The 18,071-nt window shown below is 37.1% G+C and overlaps 1 protein-coding gene across 5 annotated transcripts in view; it reads right to left on the bottom strand.

Annotated features, from left to right (window-relative positions):
• Positions 1-18,071, bottom strand: part of MAP3K7 (mitogen-activated protein kinase kinase kinase 7) — a 62,815-nt gene that overhangs the window by 28,173 nt on the left and 16,571 nt on the right. For 4 of the 5 annotated variants that reach the window (XM_034766023.1, XM_034766024.1, XM_034766025.1 and 1 more), the window contains exons 5-11: positions 17,667-17,805; positions 16,667-16,791; positions 13,106-13,234; positions 11,661-11,791; positions 10,085-10,166; positions 8,602-8,753; positions 3,068-3,227 (exon numbers count right to left, since the gene is read on the bottom strand). In XM_034766023.1, coding sequence (XP_034621914.1) covers positions 3,068-3,227; positions 8,602-8,753; positions 10,085-10,166; positions 11,661-11,791; positions 13,106-13,234; positions 16,667-16,791; positions 17,667-17,805 — 918 coding nt within the window. Of the gene's footprint in view, positions 1-3,067; positions 3,228-8,601; positions 8,754-10,084; positions 10,167-11,660; positions 11,792-13,105; positions 13,235-16,666; positions 16,792-17,666; positions 17,826-18,071 lie in introns of all 5 variants that reach the window. The other variant, XM_034766027.1, reaches the window with a different exon arrangement.

Below are 18,071 nucleotides of genomic sequence, written 5' to 3'. Positions count from 1 at the left end.
GGTGGTAAAATAAAGGTCTGTAGTTTAAAGATTACATTTCATTTGAAATAGATTTGTGAATGCAGTTCCCAAAGGAAAACTGCTCTGGCATGTTTACCTGAAAGAACTCTCAGTGACTGACATAAATGTGCACTGCCTGAATTGTTTCTATGGCCAGTCTAATAATAGCTGGAACAAGAGGATTAGGTAATTCTTAAAATACTTTGATTTATTTATTCTTGACAATAGCCTTATCCTCACATAGCAACAAAATTTCTTTAGATCACAGTATGTTGTTCTCTGTAACAGTTAATGAGACTAAGAAACCACCATTGCTTTTGCTGTTTCCAACTTAAGTCACAAAAACCTGCTTAGATTAACGTAGCCTGATTTCTACTAGTTTGCCACTGCCTGAAATGAACTCTGTTCCTTTATACTTGTCCCATCTTTAGTTAGAAGAAGGAATAAAAAAACCAAACAGCTATAGCAAAATCTCAGAACAACGTACTTGGATATAATTACTGGCAATACTTAAAAGAATCTAGTTAAGGAAGGTAGATTGGGCTGATTCCAAACTCTCACTGGGTGGTCAAATTGAGTTACATTTGTTCTGTACCAATGAGAGATTTGAATGAGGCCCAGAATATTAAAATAAATCAGAACACCACAGACTATTGTTGGGTAAGGACACAATTGCCTTGTGGTGGCTAGACCCTTGATGAATACATATCTGAACAATATAGGGGCGATGGCTATCAAGAAGTAATTGCAGTCAACTAGTTATAAAAGAGTAATAAAACAAAAACAAAACAGTAATCCATTCTGGATTGATACTATAATGTTCTAATGAGATTGTAAACTCATTAGGACAGGGACTATGTCATCCCACAATAGGCCTTTAGACATTACCAAAGTAAAAAAAACTCTTATTCAACTCAGAGAGAGAGAGAAAAAAAAAAAAAAAAAAGACAGTTTAATAGTCATAGTGCACAAGAGAGTCAGAACACGTAGTATATTCCAATATGTGAAAAAGTGATTTACTACAAAATGTTCAGAGTGATGGAAAAATATTGGCTCAACTAGATAAGGTTTGACTAACAGTGGTAGTTATTGTGTCTGGATTCTGTAAATCTAAGGATGTAGATCAATAAAAAGGATCATTTAAAATTATGAAACAAGTTAATAAACAGTGAAAATGGGGACTAGAAAGCAGTTTTTGCCTGCCACATATAATGTTTTGTTAATTTGCTTATTGGGAAAACAAATACGCACTCACTCTGCTTTCACCATAAAATTATGCATTTAATATGGCTAGTATCCTAAACTTCATCTTACATCAATGATCCACCATGTAAATAAATGAGCAGCTTTTGCAACCTGGCAAAATATGTGTAGCTAAAATTCTTTACAAAGAAATCCAAGTTCCGCTTCCCTGGGGAGAAATCGGAGGGTTATATTTATATCTGATCTTTCCAACAACATAACTAAATTACCACTTTGCACCTATTTTCTGTCAAAACTTGTTTTTCAATATATTGGTGGAAATAATACTGCTTTTAAACCCACCTCCTGCATTTTAAAATAGTTTGAATGTAGTTTTGAATGGAATGGAATTCAAATAAAAAAAAATGACAATGGACGGAGAATAACACTCAGAAGCAAAGAGAAACTTGTATTAACGAAACAAGGCTCATACCAAAGAATCACCAATTTATGTAATACAAGGAAAATCTAATCTAGCCATTTTAAAGGCAATCAAAAGTAATTTTTTCTGTAATCTCAAACTACACACATTTAAAAAAAAACTCCTCTCAGATCTGAGTGCACAAAGGTGAAAGGAGCTGGTCTCTTCATATCTAGACTTGGCAGGATGATTTAAATGGATACAGGTCGGTAAATGCCGATTACAGCTGATACTGATGGATATTTTCCTCAGTTTTAGTGTAACCGTTGGACCAAGTACAGCTTCTCCTACACACTGTGCCTGCAGGAATTGACCTCAGTGGCACAACAGCAGCACAGAGAGGTCGCTGCAGCCCTGCTGTCATGGGAGGGAGCGAGTGGGGTCGTGACAGTAGAACTGCAGAGGGCTCCCCTGTAAGGATGTGGTGCCAGTGACACTGGATCCTTGCAGACTGTGGTCCATGTGGGGTAGAGTGGAGACCCCCACGGCCAGGACTGCAAGGAGGAGGAAGAGGACAAGCCCCCGGACAGGGAGGAAGCTACCTTGCTGCTGAATGTCTGTCCTTAGGTAGGAACCATTTGGCAGCGGGGTAACCTCCCTCAGGGAACCCTCCTTCCCACAGTCCTGATGAGGCGCTCTCTGCTTTGCCTGGCTAGGACCACAACTTTCCTTGCACCTTGGGCCTGCAGGGATTGGGTGTCACTGGCCCTTCAGCAGTGTAGGAAGCCCTTTGCAGCCCTACTGTCACAGCCATGTTCTTTCACCAGCTGGGAGTGCAAGGGGTCTCTGCTCAGGCTCACCAGGACTGTAGTCTTCCCCGCACCTTATGCCTGCAGAAGCTGGGTGTCACTGGCTCCACAGCCGTGCTGGGAGTCCTCTGCAGCTCGGCGCTCATGACCTTGCTCACCCACCCACCAGCCAGGAGCACAGGGGCCATTGCTGAGCAAGAGCTATTCAGCACCAGGGTGGCCTCCCCGACAGCTTTGTCTTCTTCCTGAGAGCCCTGTCCCAGTGGAGCAGAGACCCCTGGCCAGGACCACAGCCTCATCTGCACCATGTACTACAGAGTCTTGGGCCCCTTGGCCATGCAGGGAGCCCCCTGCAATTCTCTTTTCAGCACTGCCCTAACTCCAACCTGCCCTTAAATTCCTGCAACTATAAAACTAAATATAGTTAAAAATAGAATAAAAAATAATTTAAAAAAAAAAATGTACAATTGTCAAAATTACACACACACACACAAAAAAATTCTGCCAAGCCTATTCATATAAATTCTTAAAAAATAATGGACAAGTTAATAATAAAGAATCCATGCCCAGTTAAGTGTTATCTCACAGGGCTCATCTTATTAAAAGTAGCTCCTTTCACCTTTCTCTGCCCCCTAACTTTATTATTTATTTTTACCTATGGTAGCGGTAATTCTTGCTTCTATTTCAGACATGTCAGCACTCATCCTCTTGCCTTCTCCTGAAAGGAGAGTTGACTGTGGTCGTCCACGAACATCTGATAAACTTTCCACGCTGCTCCCGCGAGATGGAGGTAAACTCAAACGGCCAGGGTCACCCTGTTAAAACAGCGTTACATTTTCAATAGGGCTGGCAAGTGATTAAAAAAATCATCTTAATCGTGCTGTTAAACAATAGAATACATTTAATTTAAATATTTTAGATGTTTTCTACATTTTCAATTATAAAACAGAATAAAAAGTGTACAGTGCTCACTTTATATTATTTTTATTACAAATATTTGCACTGTAAAAATGATAAAAGAAATAGTATTTTTCAATTCACCTAGTACTGTAGAGCAATCTCTATCATGAAAGTTGAAATTACAAATGTAGTATTAGGTACAAAAAATAACTGCATTAAAAAATAAAACCATGTAAAACTTTAGAGCCTACAAGTCCACTCAGTCCTACTACTTCTTCAGTCAATCGCTCAGACAAACAAGTTTCTTTACATAAAATGACAAAATTAGAAAGGTCAAGGCACAAAACGAGATCAAACTAGCTAGAAACATACAGGGTAACAAGAAAACATTCTACAAATACATTAGAAACAAGAGGAAGACCAAGGACAAGGTAGGGCCGTTAATCAATGAGGGGGGAAAATAACAGGAAATGTGGAAATGGCAGAGGTGCTTAATGACTTCTTTGTTTCAGTTTTCACCAAGAAGGTTGGTGGTGATTGGATGTCTAACATAGTGAATGTCAGTGAAAATGAGGTAAGATCAGAGGCTAAAATAGGAAAAGAGCAAATTAAAAATTACTTAAACAAGTTTAGATGTCTTCAAGTCACCAGGGCCTGATGAAATGCCTCCTAGAATACTCAAAGAGTTGACTGGGGAGATATCTGAGCCATTAGCAATTATCTTTGAAAAGTCATGGAAGATGGGAGAGATTCCAAAAGACTGGAAAAGAGCAAATATAGTGCCAATCTATAAAAAGGGAAATAAGGACAACCCAGGGAATTACAAACCAGTCAGCTTAACTTCTGTACCCAGAAAGATAATGGAGCAAATAATTAAGCAATTTGCAAACATCTAGAAGATAATAAGGTAATAAGTAACAGTCAGCATGGATTTGTCAAAAACAAATCATGTCAAGTCAACCTGATAGCTTTTTTTGACAGGGTAACAAGCCTTGTGGATAGAAGGGAAGTGGTAGACGTGGTATATCTTGACTTTAGTAAAGCTTTTGATACTGTCTCGCATGATTGTCTCAAACAAACTAGGGAAATGTAACCTAGATGGAGCTACAATAAGGTGGGTGCAAAACTGTTTGGAAAACTGTTCCCAGAGAGTATTTATCAGTGGTTCAGAGTCATGCTGGAACAGTATAACAAGGGGGGTCCTGCAGGGATCAGTTCTCGGTCCGGTTCTGTTCAATATTTAGATAATGGCATAGAGCAGACTTAAAGTTTGCAGACGATAGCCAGCTGGGAGGAGTTGCAAGTGCTTTGGAGAATAGGATTATATTTCAAAATGATCTGGATAAACTGCAGAAATGGTCTGAAGTAAATAGGATGAAATTCAATAAGGATAAATGCAAAGTACTCCATTTAGGAAGGAACAATCATTTCCCATTTTGTATGTGTGCAACTAACTGCCTAGGAAGGAGTACTGTGGAAAGAGATCTGGGGGTCATAGCGGATCATAAGCTAAATGAGTCAACAGTGTAACGCTGTTGCAAAAAAAAAGCAAACATTCTGGGATGTACTAGCAGGAGTGTTGTAAGAAAGACATGAGAAGTAATTCTTCTGCTCTACTCCGCGCTGATTAGGCCTCAACTACAGTATTGTGTTCAGTTCTGGGCGCCATATTTCAGGAAAGATGTGGACAAATTGGAGACTCCAGAAAAAAGCGACAGAAATGATTAAAGGTCTAGAAAACAAGACCTGTGAGGGAAGACTGAAAAAATTGGGTTTGTTTAGTCTGGAAAAGAGAAGACTGAGAAGGGACATGACAACAGTTTTCAAGTATGTTGTTACAAAGAGGAGGAAGAAAAATTGTTTTTCTTAACCTCTGAGGATAGGACAAGAAGCAAAGGGCTTAAATTGCAGCAAGGGAGGTTTAGGTTGGACATTAGGAAAAACTTCCTGTCAGGGTGGGTAAGCATTGGAATAAATTGCCTAGGGAGGTTGTGGAGTCTCCGTCATTGGAGATTTTTAAGAGCAGGTTAGACAAACACCTGTCAGGAATAATACTTGGTCCTGCCATGAGTGCAGAGGACTGGACTAGATGACCTCTCGAGGTCCCTTCCAGTTCTATGATTCTATTCTATGATTCGCAGGAGATAATGGTGCCCACTTCTTGTTTACTGAAAGTGAGAACAGGCGTTCGTATGGCACTGTTGTAGCCGGCATAGCAAGATATTTATGTGCTAGATGTGCTAAAGATTCCTATGTCCCTTTATGCTTCAACCACCATGCCAGAGGACATGCGTCCATGCTGATGATAGGTTCTGCTCGATAAAGACCCAAAGCAGTGCAGACCAATGCATGTTCATTTTCATCATCTGAGTCAGATGCCATCAGCAGAAGTTTGATTTTTTTTTTTTTTTTTGGTGGTTCGGGCTCTGTAGTTTCCGCATCGGAGTGTTACTCTTTTAAGACTTCTGAAAGCGTGCTCCCTATCTCATCCCTCTCAGATTTTGGAAGGCCCTTCAGATTCTTAAACCTTGGGTTGAGTGCTGTAGCTGTCTTTAGAAATCTGACATTGGTACCTTCTTTGCCTTTTGCAGTGAAAGTGTTCTTAAAACGAACAAACAACGAATTGCTATAATATGAAATATATGGCAGAATGTAGGTAAAACAGAGCAGGAGACATGCAATTCTCTCCCAAGGAATTCAGTCAAAAATTTAAACACCACATTTTTTAAATTGGCATGGAAGCATGTCCTCTGGAATGGTGGCTGAAGCACAAAGGAGCATCCTTTGTTTAGTATATCTGGCACATAAATACTTTGCAATCCAGGTTACAAAAGTGCCATGCGAATGCCTGTTCTCTCTTTTGGGTGACATTGTTTTAATAAGAAGCAGGCAGCATTATCTCCCGTAAATGTAAACAAACTTGTTTGTCTTAGGGTACGTCTATACTTACCTGCTGGTTCAGCGGCAAGCAATTGATCTTCTGGGATCGATTTATCGCGTCTTGTCTAGAGGCGATAAATCGATCCCGGAAGTGCTCGCCGTCGATGCCGGTAATCCTGCTCCACAAGAGGAGTAGGCGGAGTCAACGGGGGAGCCTGCCTGCCGTGTGTGGACCCGCGGTAAGTACCTTTAAGTTCGAACTAAGATACTTCGACTTCAGCTACGTTATTCACGTAGCTGAAGTTGCGTATCTTAGTTGGAACTGGGGGCTTAGTGTGGACCAGCCCTTAGCGATTGGCTCTGAAGTAGGACTGAGTGGACTTACAGGGTCTAAAGTTTTACATTGTTTTGTTTTTGAGTGCAGTTATGTAACAAAAAAGTCTACATTTGTAAGTTGCACTTTCACGATAGACTGCACTACAGAACTTGTATGAGATAAACTGAAAAATACAATTTCAATTTCGTTTATCATTTTTACAGTGCAAATATTTGTAATAAAAATAAAGTGAGCACTGTACACTTTATATTCTGTATTGCAACTGAAAACAATATATTTGAAAATACAGAAAACCATCCAAACTATTTAATAAATTTCAATATTCTATTTTTTAACAGTGCGATTAAAACTAATTGATCATGATTGATTTTTTTAAATCAAGATTAATTTTTTGAGTTACTTGAGTGAGTTAACTGTGATTAATCGACAGCCCTAATTTTAAAATAAGTTTCTCCAGAAGACTTAACAAGTGACTTCTGAGCTTACACCTGTATTCAGAAATCAGCAGTTAACAACAGTGATAAGAGAAATATTCCCAGTATATTTTAGTAAATACTTATAATGTGGTATTTTTAATTAAATTGTATTTTTAAACAAAAATTGTATAACCAATAATTATAGTATACACAGACAGCACCATATATGTTGTGATTTTGAAAAGCACTCAGCATTGGCCTAACTCCGCACTCACTAAAGTCTTCTGATTGAAGATTTACAGTAGAACCTCAAAGTTACAAAACAGCAGAGTTATGAACTGACCAGTTGACCAGATACTTTATTTGGAACAGGAAATGCACAATCAGGCAGGAGCAGACACAAAAATGCAAATACAGTTCTGTGTTAAATGTAAACTACTAAAAAAAAGGGAAAGCAGCATTTTTGTTCTGCATAGTAAATTTTCCAAGCTGTATTAACTCAATGTTCAGTTGTAAAGTTTTGAAAGAGCAACTATAACATTTTGTTCAGTTATGAACATTTCAGGAGTTACAAACAACCTCCATTCCCGAGGTGTTTGTAACTCTGAGGTTGTACTTTAGCTCTATTTTCCCATTGTAATATAAACTGTGGATATATTTTCATTATTCAAATACATGTCTACTTTTTTTTTTTTGATTCATACCAATCCCTTGGTCTCAATGTCTTCTTGTAGCAATGAGTTCCACATGTCACTTACATATTGTTTATAAAGCATTTCCTTTCATCAATTTTAAATTTGCTGACTGAAGCTTTCACTGAATGTGTACTATGAGAAAAGATAAATAGGAGCTCTCTGATTTATCTTCTTAGTATCACTTCTGATTTGGTATACCTCTCATGTTACCTTATTCCTCTCCTCCCTAAACTAAGAAATCCCAATCTCTCATTGGTTCTGAAAGGAAAAAAGACAGACACTAGTGTGCCTCCATGCTTAGCTATGTATATGATGTATTTTGTCTTCCCCTTCCCCCCCCCGAAGGAAGTCTCCTTTTGCTCTTAATTTCACCTTGACTTTCTCATCTTCTCTCTTTTTCTGCTCCCCTGCACATGCTGCTTTGCTCCTGCTCCTTCTACTCCTTCCCCGCTACCATGGTCATGCTAGCTAGCCGGCTGGCTGCCATTGTACTCTACTCTCCCACCGCCCGCACTCGTATACCTTCTTGAGGAATCTCTTGGCTCTTCTCTCAGTGGTGGCCAACAACCCTGAAGGGGGCAACTGTTTACATTCCTTTCTACCTCCCCTTTGCACCACTGGGTCCTATGGAGACACCTAGACATGCTCCTTATTTCTATCTGCTTTTACAGATAAGCCTCACCACTAAAGAATTTTTTTGTAAAAGCAGCTGTAAATGGGGAGTCAGCATCATATGTTCTCCATGGACCATCAGTAAGTGCAGAGTGGACCATAGATTTAGAGATGCTGATGTACTACATTATCCTTGGGGTTACTTACTTACCGCCCTTTATTGAATAGAAAAGCTTATTGTTATGAAAAAAACTCCTGTATTTTAGAGCAGTGTGGTTTTAATATAGTGATTTTATCCATCTAATGGCAATTTCATCATTAAGGCACAAGATTTTTTTCACTTGCTTACCGACTGCTTCGCTGAATTTTTCATTTGCTGTGCCAGTTTTGATTCTAAGCGTTTAATGGTATCATTGGTAGCAGTTCCTTGAAAGTCACTTGGTTCCATGTTAGCATCACTCTTGTTGCTGGTGTTTGTAGAAGTCATGTCCATGAACGAGCCTATTTAAAAGCCCGCCCCCCAAAATAAACATTTTTTCTATTTAAATCACTTCTTTGAAAACATTAAATCAAACTGAAATTCTTTAGCTACCCATTCTTATTTCCCCAATACCAACCTTATAACTTTAAAGTATATTTTTAAAACATTTGATAAAGGAAACTGCAGCACTGCAGTTTAAAAAACAAAAACAAAACCAGCCTCTTAAGAATACAGCTCAAAAGCAAAAAATTCATAACAAAATATTTTTCCTTGCTTGAACAGCAAGTTTACCCTGATCTTGAAGTCAAGCTTTAGCTATTAATCTCAAATCATTAACAAAAATCTCGGATTATGAACACGATTGGTAGTTTTTCTCCTAAAATCCATCATGAAACTTACTGTATAATGAAAATTTAAGTATGCTTATCCTATAAATATAACACTGATTTACAAATTGCAAGTAATAGATTTAAAACTTTATTTTCTTAAGTATGCTAAACATGTTTCATGTAGTCTGGCTAGAGAAGACCATCAAGTATATAACAGAGTTGATGGGATTTTGCAATAAAATGTACAGGTGAATTCAAAAGTACCTTATGTCCAAAATATTCTGTGTGCAAGAGAGAAATTTAGAGTTTGGGGTAGAGAGAAGAAGGCGGGTATGGACCACTGTAGTTGTTAAATTACAAGAACCCAAGGGAATGAGGAAAACAGGGCAAAATTTCAGAAAGGGAGCATTTACATTTTTTTCCCCCATGCAAAATGCTGTGGGTCTGAGTGATCACCAGTTTTGTGCACCAGGAAAGAATTTCTCTCAAGACAAGATTGGTAGAATGTCTGGTGGGTATTTTTACCTTCCTCATGGCACCCTGAGGGCCCCTTTTTTAGGTTAATAGGAGGTAAAGAAAAGTTGTAAGTTTAATCAGTGGAATCTGTAATTTCATCAAAATTTGATGAGGGTGTGTCCAGTGCAGAAGAGAGGCTCAAAGGGACCAGCTGAGAGGGGCAAACATGAGTAAGATCTGAGAGATGGCTATTGGACCCTAATAACCTGCAGGAAAAAAGGGAGACCTTAAGTCTTTGCAGACTGAATTTTCCTTCATGTTACCACCCTCATTCTCCATTGTGGGAGGAGAGCAAAGGGATTCAGAGATTGGCTGAACCCTAGGGATTAGGCTGAAGGAAGGAAGACTTGAATATTTGTTATGAGGCCTTTTACCACAGCATTGAACCAGGCATTTAGGAAGGGGTTTCAGGCTGCACTTTATAATACATTCCTGGATCTGTTTCATTTCCCTGCTTATCCTGTTTAAAAAGTGTGGGTTTTATTCTTATATTTATACAATCATACCTGTACTAGTGGCAGAGTTGCTCTGGCCTTCATCTGAATACTGACAAGGATACTGCAGAGGTTCATCAGCTCCTGGAAAGTACTGTGTAGAGAGTAAATTGTTATGTATTAACATAATTAATGCTTTCAAAGTACATAAAGCAGCAATAGAGGTAGCATACACCTCAACAGATCCTAGTTCTTTGAATAAATGCAGAGGGAAAAATAAAAGAATTTGAGAATGCTATGCTGTTTAACTGCAGAACCATCTGCAACAACTCAAGTCTTGCTTTTTCAGTAACACTCCTTCCTCACACCTCCCAAAAACAAAGCAAACAAACCTATTTTTATTAAGTGCCTTCAGACAGATTTGTTATGTATTTTAAGAAAAATGCAGCATAATGGAAGCCACTTACAATAGCGTAAATCAGGCAAGGTACAGTTTAATTCAGCATAAGGATGGGATGATACACATTCTGTTCTAGTGGATATTAGGGAGTTTTGTCAGGGAAAGTAAGTTAGCAGTTAAGAAGAGAGCGGATGGAAAATGGAACCACATATTGAGAATAAACCCTCTATGGCTTAATGGCACAAGCCATTCGAACACTCTTTTTGTTTAGCTTATTTAGACACCTGGTAGTGCTCACTACCTAAAAAATGGCTAAATTTCTGTGAACTTGATCACCAATATGACTAATACAAACAAATCTGTTGGGGATAATAATAGAAATTTTAAAATAGTTTTTATTTGCAATTATTTTTGTTCACTTGCATTCAGCGTAAAGATATTCAGATTGGCACATGTCTGAATAATACATGTGCTACCTCTATGAAGAACATTTTGTTTGGTTTAGCTAATGTATTTTGATTGATTTGTATTTCTGAAATTTAGCAAAACAAATAAATACTGTTATTCTTCAGGATCAGATTTCTGAAGGAAATTAAGTTGAATTAGCAGTGATACTGATGAAGATAGGTAATACACCCTTAGATAGATTCTGTTCCTGAAGTTTGCAAAGTTACCATGCAAGTGCCTATTTTTTCCTTAAAGCAGTGGTCTAAAAGTGGGGTGCAGCAGGAAGAGTGCTTTTGGGGGGGAGGGGGGGAAGGGGCGCTTTGGCAGTCCGAGCGTCTTTTTTTCCCCCTCCCCCCCCAGCAAAAATGGTAGAGCCGGCACGGCAGGGGGTGCATGTTCAAAAATTTTTTACTGATAGGGGTGCGCGATCAAAAACGCTTGGAGACCACTGCCTTAAAGGAGCCAATGAAGGTCCTGAAACTACAGAGCATTATCAACATCTCAATGCTCATAAAAATGGCAGAGAAACTAAAATAGTAAAATACTTGAGTAACTATAACTTTGTAAGGTCAAACCAGAACATCTGCAAAAAACCTCACATGATCCTACAGCCTGTAACAGTTTTTAAGAGTCTTTTCAGCAAGTCGTGTGGTATAAGCGTTGAGGAAAAATCTTTAGGGACTGGAGATACAACTTAGAACAACAGATACAACACTGGGCTCATGGAAGGCAGACCTTCAAAAGCCAATACTACAACATAACCCGTTTAAATAATTTACAGATTAAAAAAAAAAGCTATACCCGCATCAAATGTGTCATTATTTTGACAATTTCTTCCATGGAAGGTCGTTGTGAAGGATCCTTAGACCAACAACGAGTCATTAAACTCTCAATAGGTTTAGGTAAATTTTTGATCAGCGGTGGCCGAGTACCTATAATTAAAGTTAAACAAATCTTAATTTATATATCAAACTATTCTTGAAAATTCTGTCATTGCCTGAATTTTTTAAACAACTTATTTTGCTATTTAAACAAACTCATTAAAGATGCATGGTAACTATCTATTGTCTGGAGAAAACCAACCTCCATTTAATAATAATAAAAAAAAAAAAAAAAAAAAAAAGTCACCAATCATTTATTCTATTTTTTTCTTATTTGTTTATATTACATACTCATTAGAAAATTACATCTAGGTAAGCATAAGTAAAGAGAGTCGTCTTTCAATAATGCTCCGAATGCACTATATGTCTGGTCAGTTTATGAATATATTTAAACGACAAGAGGAAAACAGAAAAAATAGAAACAGCAGCACTTTAGATAGTGTTTTCCTCACCTAGCTTCCCCTGCAGACAGGGTGGAAAATTTAACAACAGTGCTTTACATCTTCAAACTAATATTTATATTATCGTTGCACCTAGGAGTCTCAAGTCATGGACCAGGATCCCATTGTGCTAGGTGATGTCCAAACACAGAACAGATAGTCCCTGACCCAAAGAACTTCGTCTAAAACAAGAGACAATAGATCGATACAGAGAGTTGGGAAGATACAGGGAAACAATGAGACAATACTGGTCATCATGATAGCCAGTGATTTCAGTACAACAGTAGTCTAGCTGTTGTCAGGTTTTTTTATAGGTCTCACAGAAAAGCAGAGTTTTAAGGAGAAAAATGAGTTAGCTTAGTGGATCTCTACAGGGAATGTCTCCTAGATAAATGGCTGGTTTTTCAGAAGTGATGAGCAACAAGATCTCCTAGTAACGTAATCAAATAAGCATTTTTGAAAAAACAAGCCAGTTATTTAGCACTTAGGACACAAACTTTGGGTGTTCTGGTTTGAAAATCTTAGCTAGCGTTACATTCAACTTCAATTTTGGCCATTTTATTTTTTGGAGACAGGTGATCTGTATCTCACTTACTGCTCACTCAGGATGAACGGAATACTTCACTATCACAACAAAAATAAATTGATGGTTGTTCTCCCTACTAATTCATACATCATAATTACATGTAGCACTGTCAGTAAGCACAGTCTAACAGACAAGAAAGAGAACCAAAAATGAACTTGGTCAGAAGCAACAGTGCTTAAGTATTAATTATTAATGACAACACAATCTACAGTGAGATATCAAACTGCCACCTATTGAATAATGAATAATTTTGCAAAGATGAAATAATTAATAGTGTTACATGTCAAATATACAATTTAACTTTAAATGCACCAAAATGAAAAAAAAAATTCAACTCACCATTGTGAACTGCCCACATTATGCGGAAAGCAGGACCACCAATCTCATCAAAAGGTTTCCTACGAGTGATCACTTCCCAAAGAATAATACCCCAACTGAATACATCACATTTTTCACTGTAATTGCTACCTGGAAAAAAAAAAAAAAAAAAAACCATCAATATAATTTGTCTTTCCTACATGATATGTGCCTACAAGTTTAGAGAACTAGCTATGTATGGTTCAGTTTTCCTTCAGAGTAGAATATCTTTTTGTTTTTCACAGAGAGAAAACAGCCGTCATAAGTCCATTTGACACCAATTTTTTAAAAACTTCTAATTTACCCAGAGTAAATCTGAAAAAAACATTTATAGAAAACATTTGTGTCAAGGTTTTAAAAACCCTTTTGCTATTATTGCCAATATGTTTAACTAAGAGCTCTCTTTTTTGCAAACTAGTTCCTTCATAAAACTTATAAAACACATAATGCTTAGGACAGTCTTGTTCTGAAATATCAAATGTGATTTTACTATGATCATCACTCTCTCAAATTCAGCAGTCAAAATGACAATGAAATAATATCTGTGCCTCCTTTAAATCTTTCTCCTAAATTCACTTCTTCCATGATGGCCACAGTAAATTGGTCATCATTCACCATCTTCTATCATTTTTATATTTAAAAACAAGATGTCCTTAAAAGAACCAGCAAGATGTTCTCTTGCCTATACTAAGTAACCATGTGATCATATCACTGTACCTCTGTTTTCATCACCCCAATGCCTCCCTGTTTATTATCCTCACTCATTCTGTTGTGCCTAAAGTTTAGTTTCAAGTTCTTTGGTGCTGGGATTGAGCTTTCTAGGTGTCTCATGAAGCATACAGCAGACGTTGGGTAATATAAAATAATGAATAATAATAAAGCTCAGAGAGGGAGACGAGAGACTACAAAAGGATAAATACTTTGTTAATTAGAGAAACCCATGAATGTCTTAAATAGACATGAATGATAAACAAATTCAAGATATAAAGTACGTAAATAACAGTCAGCACTATGAATCTATCCTTTCTGGTCAATATCTGAAACAAGAATGACATTAACTACCTAATAAAGAGTCTGTTCTGTTTTCTCAGGAAACATATGGAAAAACAATCTAATAATTTAAAGAGACAATTCCTATATAAAGAAATTCGGTATAGAAGACACCATGTGACATAGGATAGTGACATACATGCTGCACTACAGCTTGCACAACTATTTTACTTCTGGAGACATGTACATTTACTTTAGAATGACATTTATTCTTCCAAATAATAAAAAGGCACGAATATAAAACTCTAGGAGCCCGGACACACATTTAATATTGCAATAAAACCCCAGCAGCATTGAAGTAATTATTTCACAAGGAATTCTGACAGACTGCCATTTACAAAATAAAAGCCTCTTTCTACTCTTATCATTCTGATAAGAATACCTTCAGTTTTCTCCAAAGACCTATCAAACAGATATGAGAAAATTTAGATATTGTTGAGTTAGATGCAGATTGGCTTACGTTTTGTTCTGATTTTATTGTTGATATCTGAGGTAGTAATTAATGCATATAAATTGTTAAAAATTAAAAATTTTAACATTGGTTTAATAAAGTTGAATGACCTTTGTATTTCAATATGTTAATTTGAAATTTTACATTCCACCATTTTCAGACATAAGGTATTCAATCATTTTGTGTAATGTGTTTCAATGGTGCCAATACAAATTTTGGGAAACAAAAATATATAAAAATTGCTGTATAAAAGGCTTGCTGCAGTACTAAAAGCAGGAAATTTAGAATTGAAATTTTACATGTTCCTACTTAGTTGAATTTATGGACTGGAGAGTCACTAAGAAGTGAATGACTTAGCATTTGCACTGGAATTCCTAGTAACAGCAAGGCTTTTAAATGTAGCCCTTAATCCAATTTAAAAATCAGGATTTTCTTTGGGGTTATTTTTCTTTTTTAAAATCAGATCTTCAACTTTTTAAAAAAAAAAAAAAAAGGAAAAGAAACTAACTTCTAGTGGTAAATGAATGCTAAGAATAAGTTTTGGCCAATATCTGAAGTGAACAAGGAGGTATGCCCAGGGCAGATTCTGGTAAACTGATACCTGTAGCACAGAAACTGACATAAAATTGCCAGTTTTAGGAGAGAGATTAAGGACTGAATGACTATGGTGATTTAACTAGAGGCCTAATCTATACTTAAAATTTAGGTTGACATAGCTACATTGGTCAGGGGTGTTAAACTGATCCTGGTCCAATGTAGCTTTGTTGACCTAACCCCAAGTGCAGATACAGATATGCTGATGGAGGACTGCTTCCATTGACCCAAGTACCCGCAGATGGTGCTTCTGCGCCAATGGAAACACCCCTTTCCATCAGTGTAGGTTATGCCTACACTTCAGGGTTATGCTGGCATAGCTATGGTGATGTCAGTATGCCACATTAGTCTCAGTAGCATAGACATACTTTAAAATGTTCATGCTCAGAAGTCCAGAACATCTGACCAGAGTCTACGGATACTGTTGTGGAGAAGCTTTAAAGGCAGGTGGTTGTCTGTGCTTTTTTCAGGTGGCTACCCAGACTTTCTTTTTACAGTATTATCAATTTGATACTTTTCTGGAAAACTTAATTCACTATTAAGACCTCTAGGGAAAAAACAAAACATACACAAAAAACCTGCTCTAGCCATTCACAATTAAACTTTTAATGAAACTTTTACTCACTCACCGGGGGGCAAAATCAGCACCAGTTAATCACTGGTCTGAATGTGGTCTGATGTGCATAATGATCGAGCTATTCCCCTTTTAACCACACAGTAATTACACAAATCCTTGTGATTTTATTGTATACCATCACTGGGCTTCCCCACCATATGCCAACAAATCGCTTTTGATTCATCTCCCCACTTAAATATTAAATACAAATTATTTTTTTAAAATTAATTATTTATAGGGTGAGAGGAGAAGAAGAGGTGAACTAAACTTCAAGGGATAAGGAAGAGAAGGAAGATATAGAGAAAAATGGGGATAGGTGGAGTTACAAAGTAGGGAGGGATCAAAAATGGAGGTGGCTATGCTTGTTTGACAATATACGTGGCGAATTCTGAAGACCACAGTGAATCAGAATATGGGGTGAAAGGAATGACAACATATTTCAGTGCAATAAGAATTTGGGATTATTTTGTAATCTCAGAAACAACAATATCCCAGGATGGTAACTCCAAACAAGATGCATAATTTACTGTTACAGTCTATTTGGTTTTGCCATTTGTGAACTCCCAAGTATCAAGCTTTTCCCCATTTGTGTGAATTCCTTTCCTGAAGATACTTGTACAACAGTCTTTGTCCCTAGTTTTTAAATGTAAATTAAATACTCCCCCCCCCGAAGTTATTTTTAATCTTTAAAATTTATTTCTATATTTTATAATGCAATTTAACAGAAACGATGCATGTAAATGATGCTCTCAACTGATTTCTTATATCAAATAATTCAAAATAATGTCCTTAAGTAGAAGAATACATGTCAAACTGTACATTATTTTGTTACCTTCAAAAACTTCAGGTGCCATCCAGGCAGCACTTCCCTTATTGTTGGTCATGTGTGTTTGAATATCACAGGCTGTACCAAAGTCACAGATTTTTAGAACTGTCCCCCCAGCTACCAACAGCAAGCTGTCAAGAAAATCCCAAAACATTTTTTTATAGAATTCAGTTGTCTTGGTACAATAATAAAACATTACTATTTTATTCCAACAACTTTCACTTGAGGCCTTGCTTCACAGTACAGTATAGTAACATGGCAAAACTTGTTCATCTAAGTATAAATATATTCTTAAAAATTACTATAGTAAATCAGTAGGCTGTGACTTGCTAATTATGATAAACTGCAGAATTTTAATTTTTAATCTTTATAGCTCTATTTGAAATACGTTTAAATAGAAAGTTTCTTTGGAATAATTATTTCAATCCACTAAGCACCTAATGGAGACAAAATTAGCCATTTATATGCCGATTCACAAACATTTTATATAGGCTCTGCAGACAGGAGGCCAGCCATCATGGCTGCTATCTTGCCAGAAGGGGAATGATCAGGACTCCCATTAGGGCCAGCCAATGCTGCTTTTTCTTCAAATGGAAGGATTACCTATGGATGAGCGTTGGGGAAGGAAAAAGGCACTGGAGCATGAAATGCAGGTTCTCCTGCAAAACAATGCAGGCCACTTGAAGTAGACCTCAACGCCTTTTTAATTTCCCCATTCAGGTAACCAAGTCCCTACTAAAAACCCACTTCCATGATATGGGGCAAGAACAGGCTCTATGTCTGCATAACATGCAGTACTGAAAACACGATTCGTGGTACACAAAACAATCAGCGTGTCTTGATTTTATAACAAATTTAAAACCCACACAGCGCAATTACTTTATATCTAATAAATAAAAGTTATCAATTAAAGTTTTCCTCCAAATCCACTGGAAGTAACAGGATAAAGAGAAATCCCAAGTTGCAATTTTAAGAAAAAAAGGTTTAACTCTGACTGGAAACCTACTTTGGCGGTTTCAGGTCCCTGTGAATTAGAGCCTTTGGTTTCATGCTGTGGAGATATGCCACTCCTTGGGAACACTGTAAACACCAACTCATTGCATGTGCAGCAGTATAATAAGGCAGAGGCTCAGCACCATGCAGCACTGCAAAACAAAGGCACAAACTAAAAAGAACTTTATTGCATATTACCATAGAAACAATGGAGTTAACAACATACCAGTAACAAGCTCTATGACATTCAACTAGTTATTTACATACATTCTTTAGCGTTGCTGTTGACACCTCTTTTTATATTGTTGAACTTTATATATCACTATTAATGGAAGTTACCTGAATAGTGATTTCCAAAGTTTTTAAAATGGTACTTAGTTCATTAGCAAATATTTATACACACAAATTCTGCCACTTC

Source organism: Trachemys scripta, chromosome 3 (assembly GCF_013100865.1).
Source record: "Trachemys scripta elegans isolate TJP31775 chromosome 3, CAS_Tse_1.0, whole genome shotgun sequence".
Taxonomy (NCBI): Eukaryota; Metazoa; Chordata; order Testudines; family Emydidae; genus Trachemys; species Trachemys scripta.
This window is presented reverse-complemented; position numbering and strand designations above follow the sequence as displayed.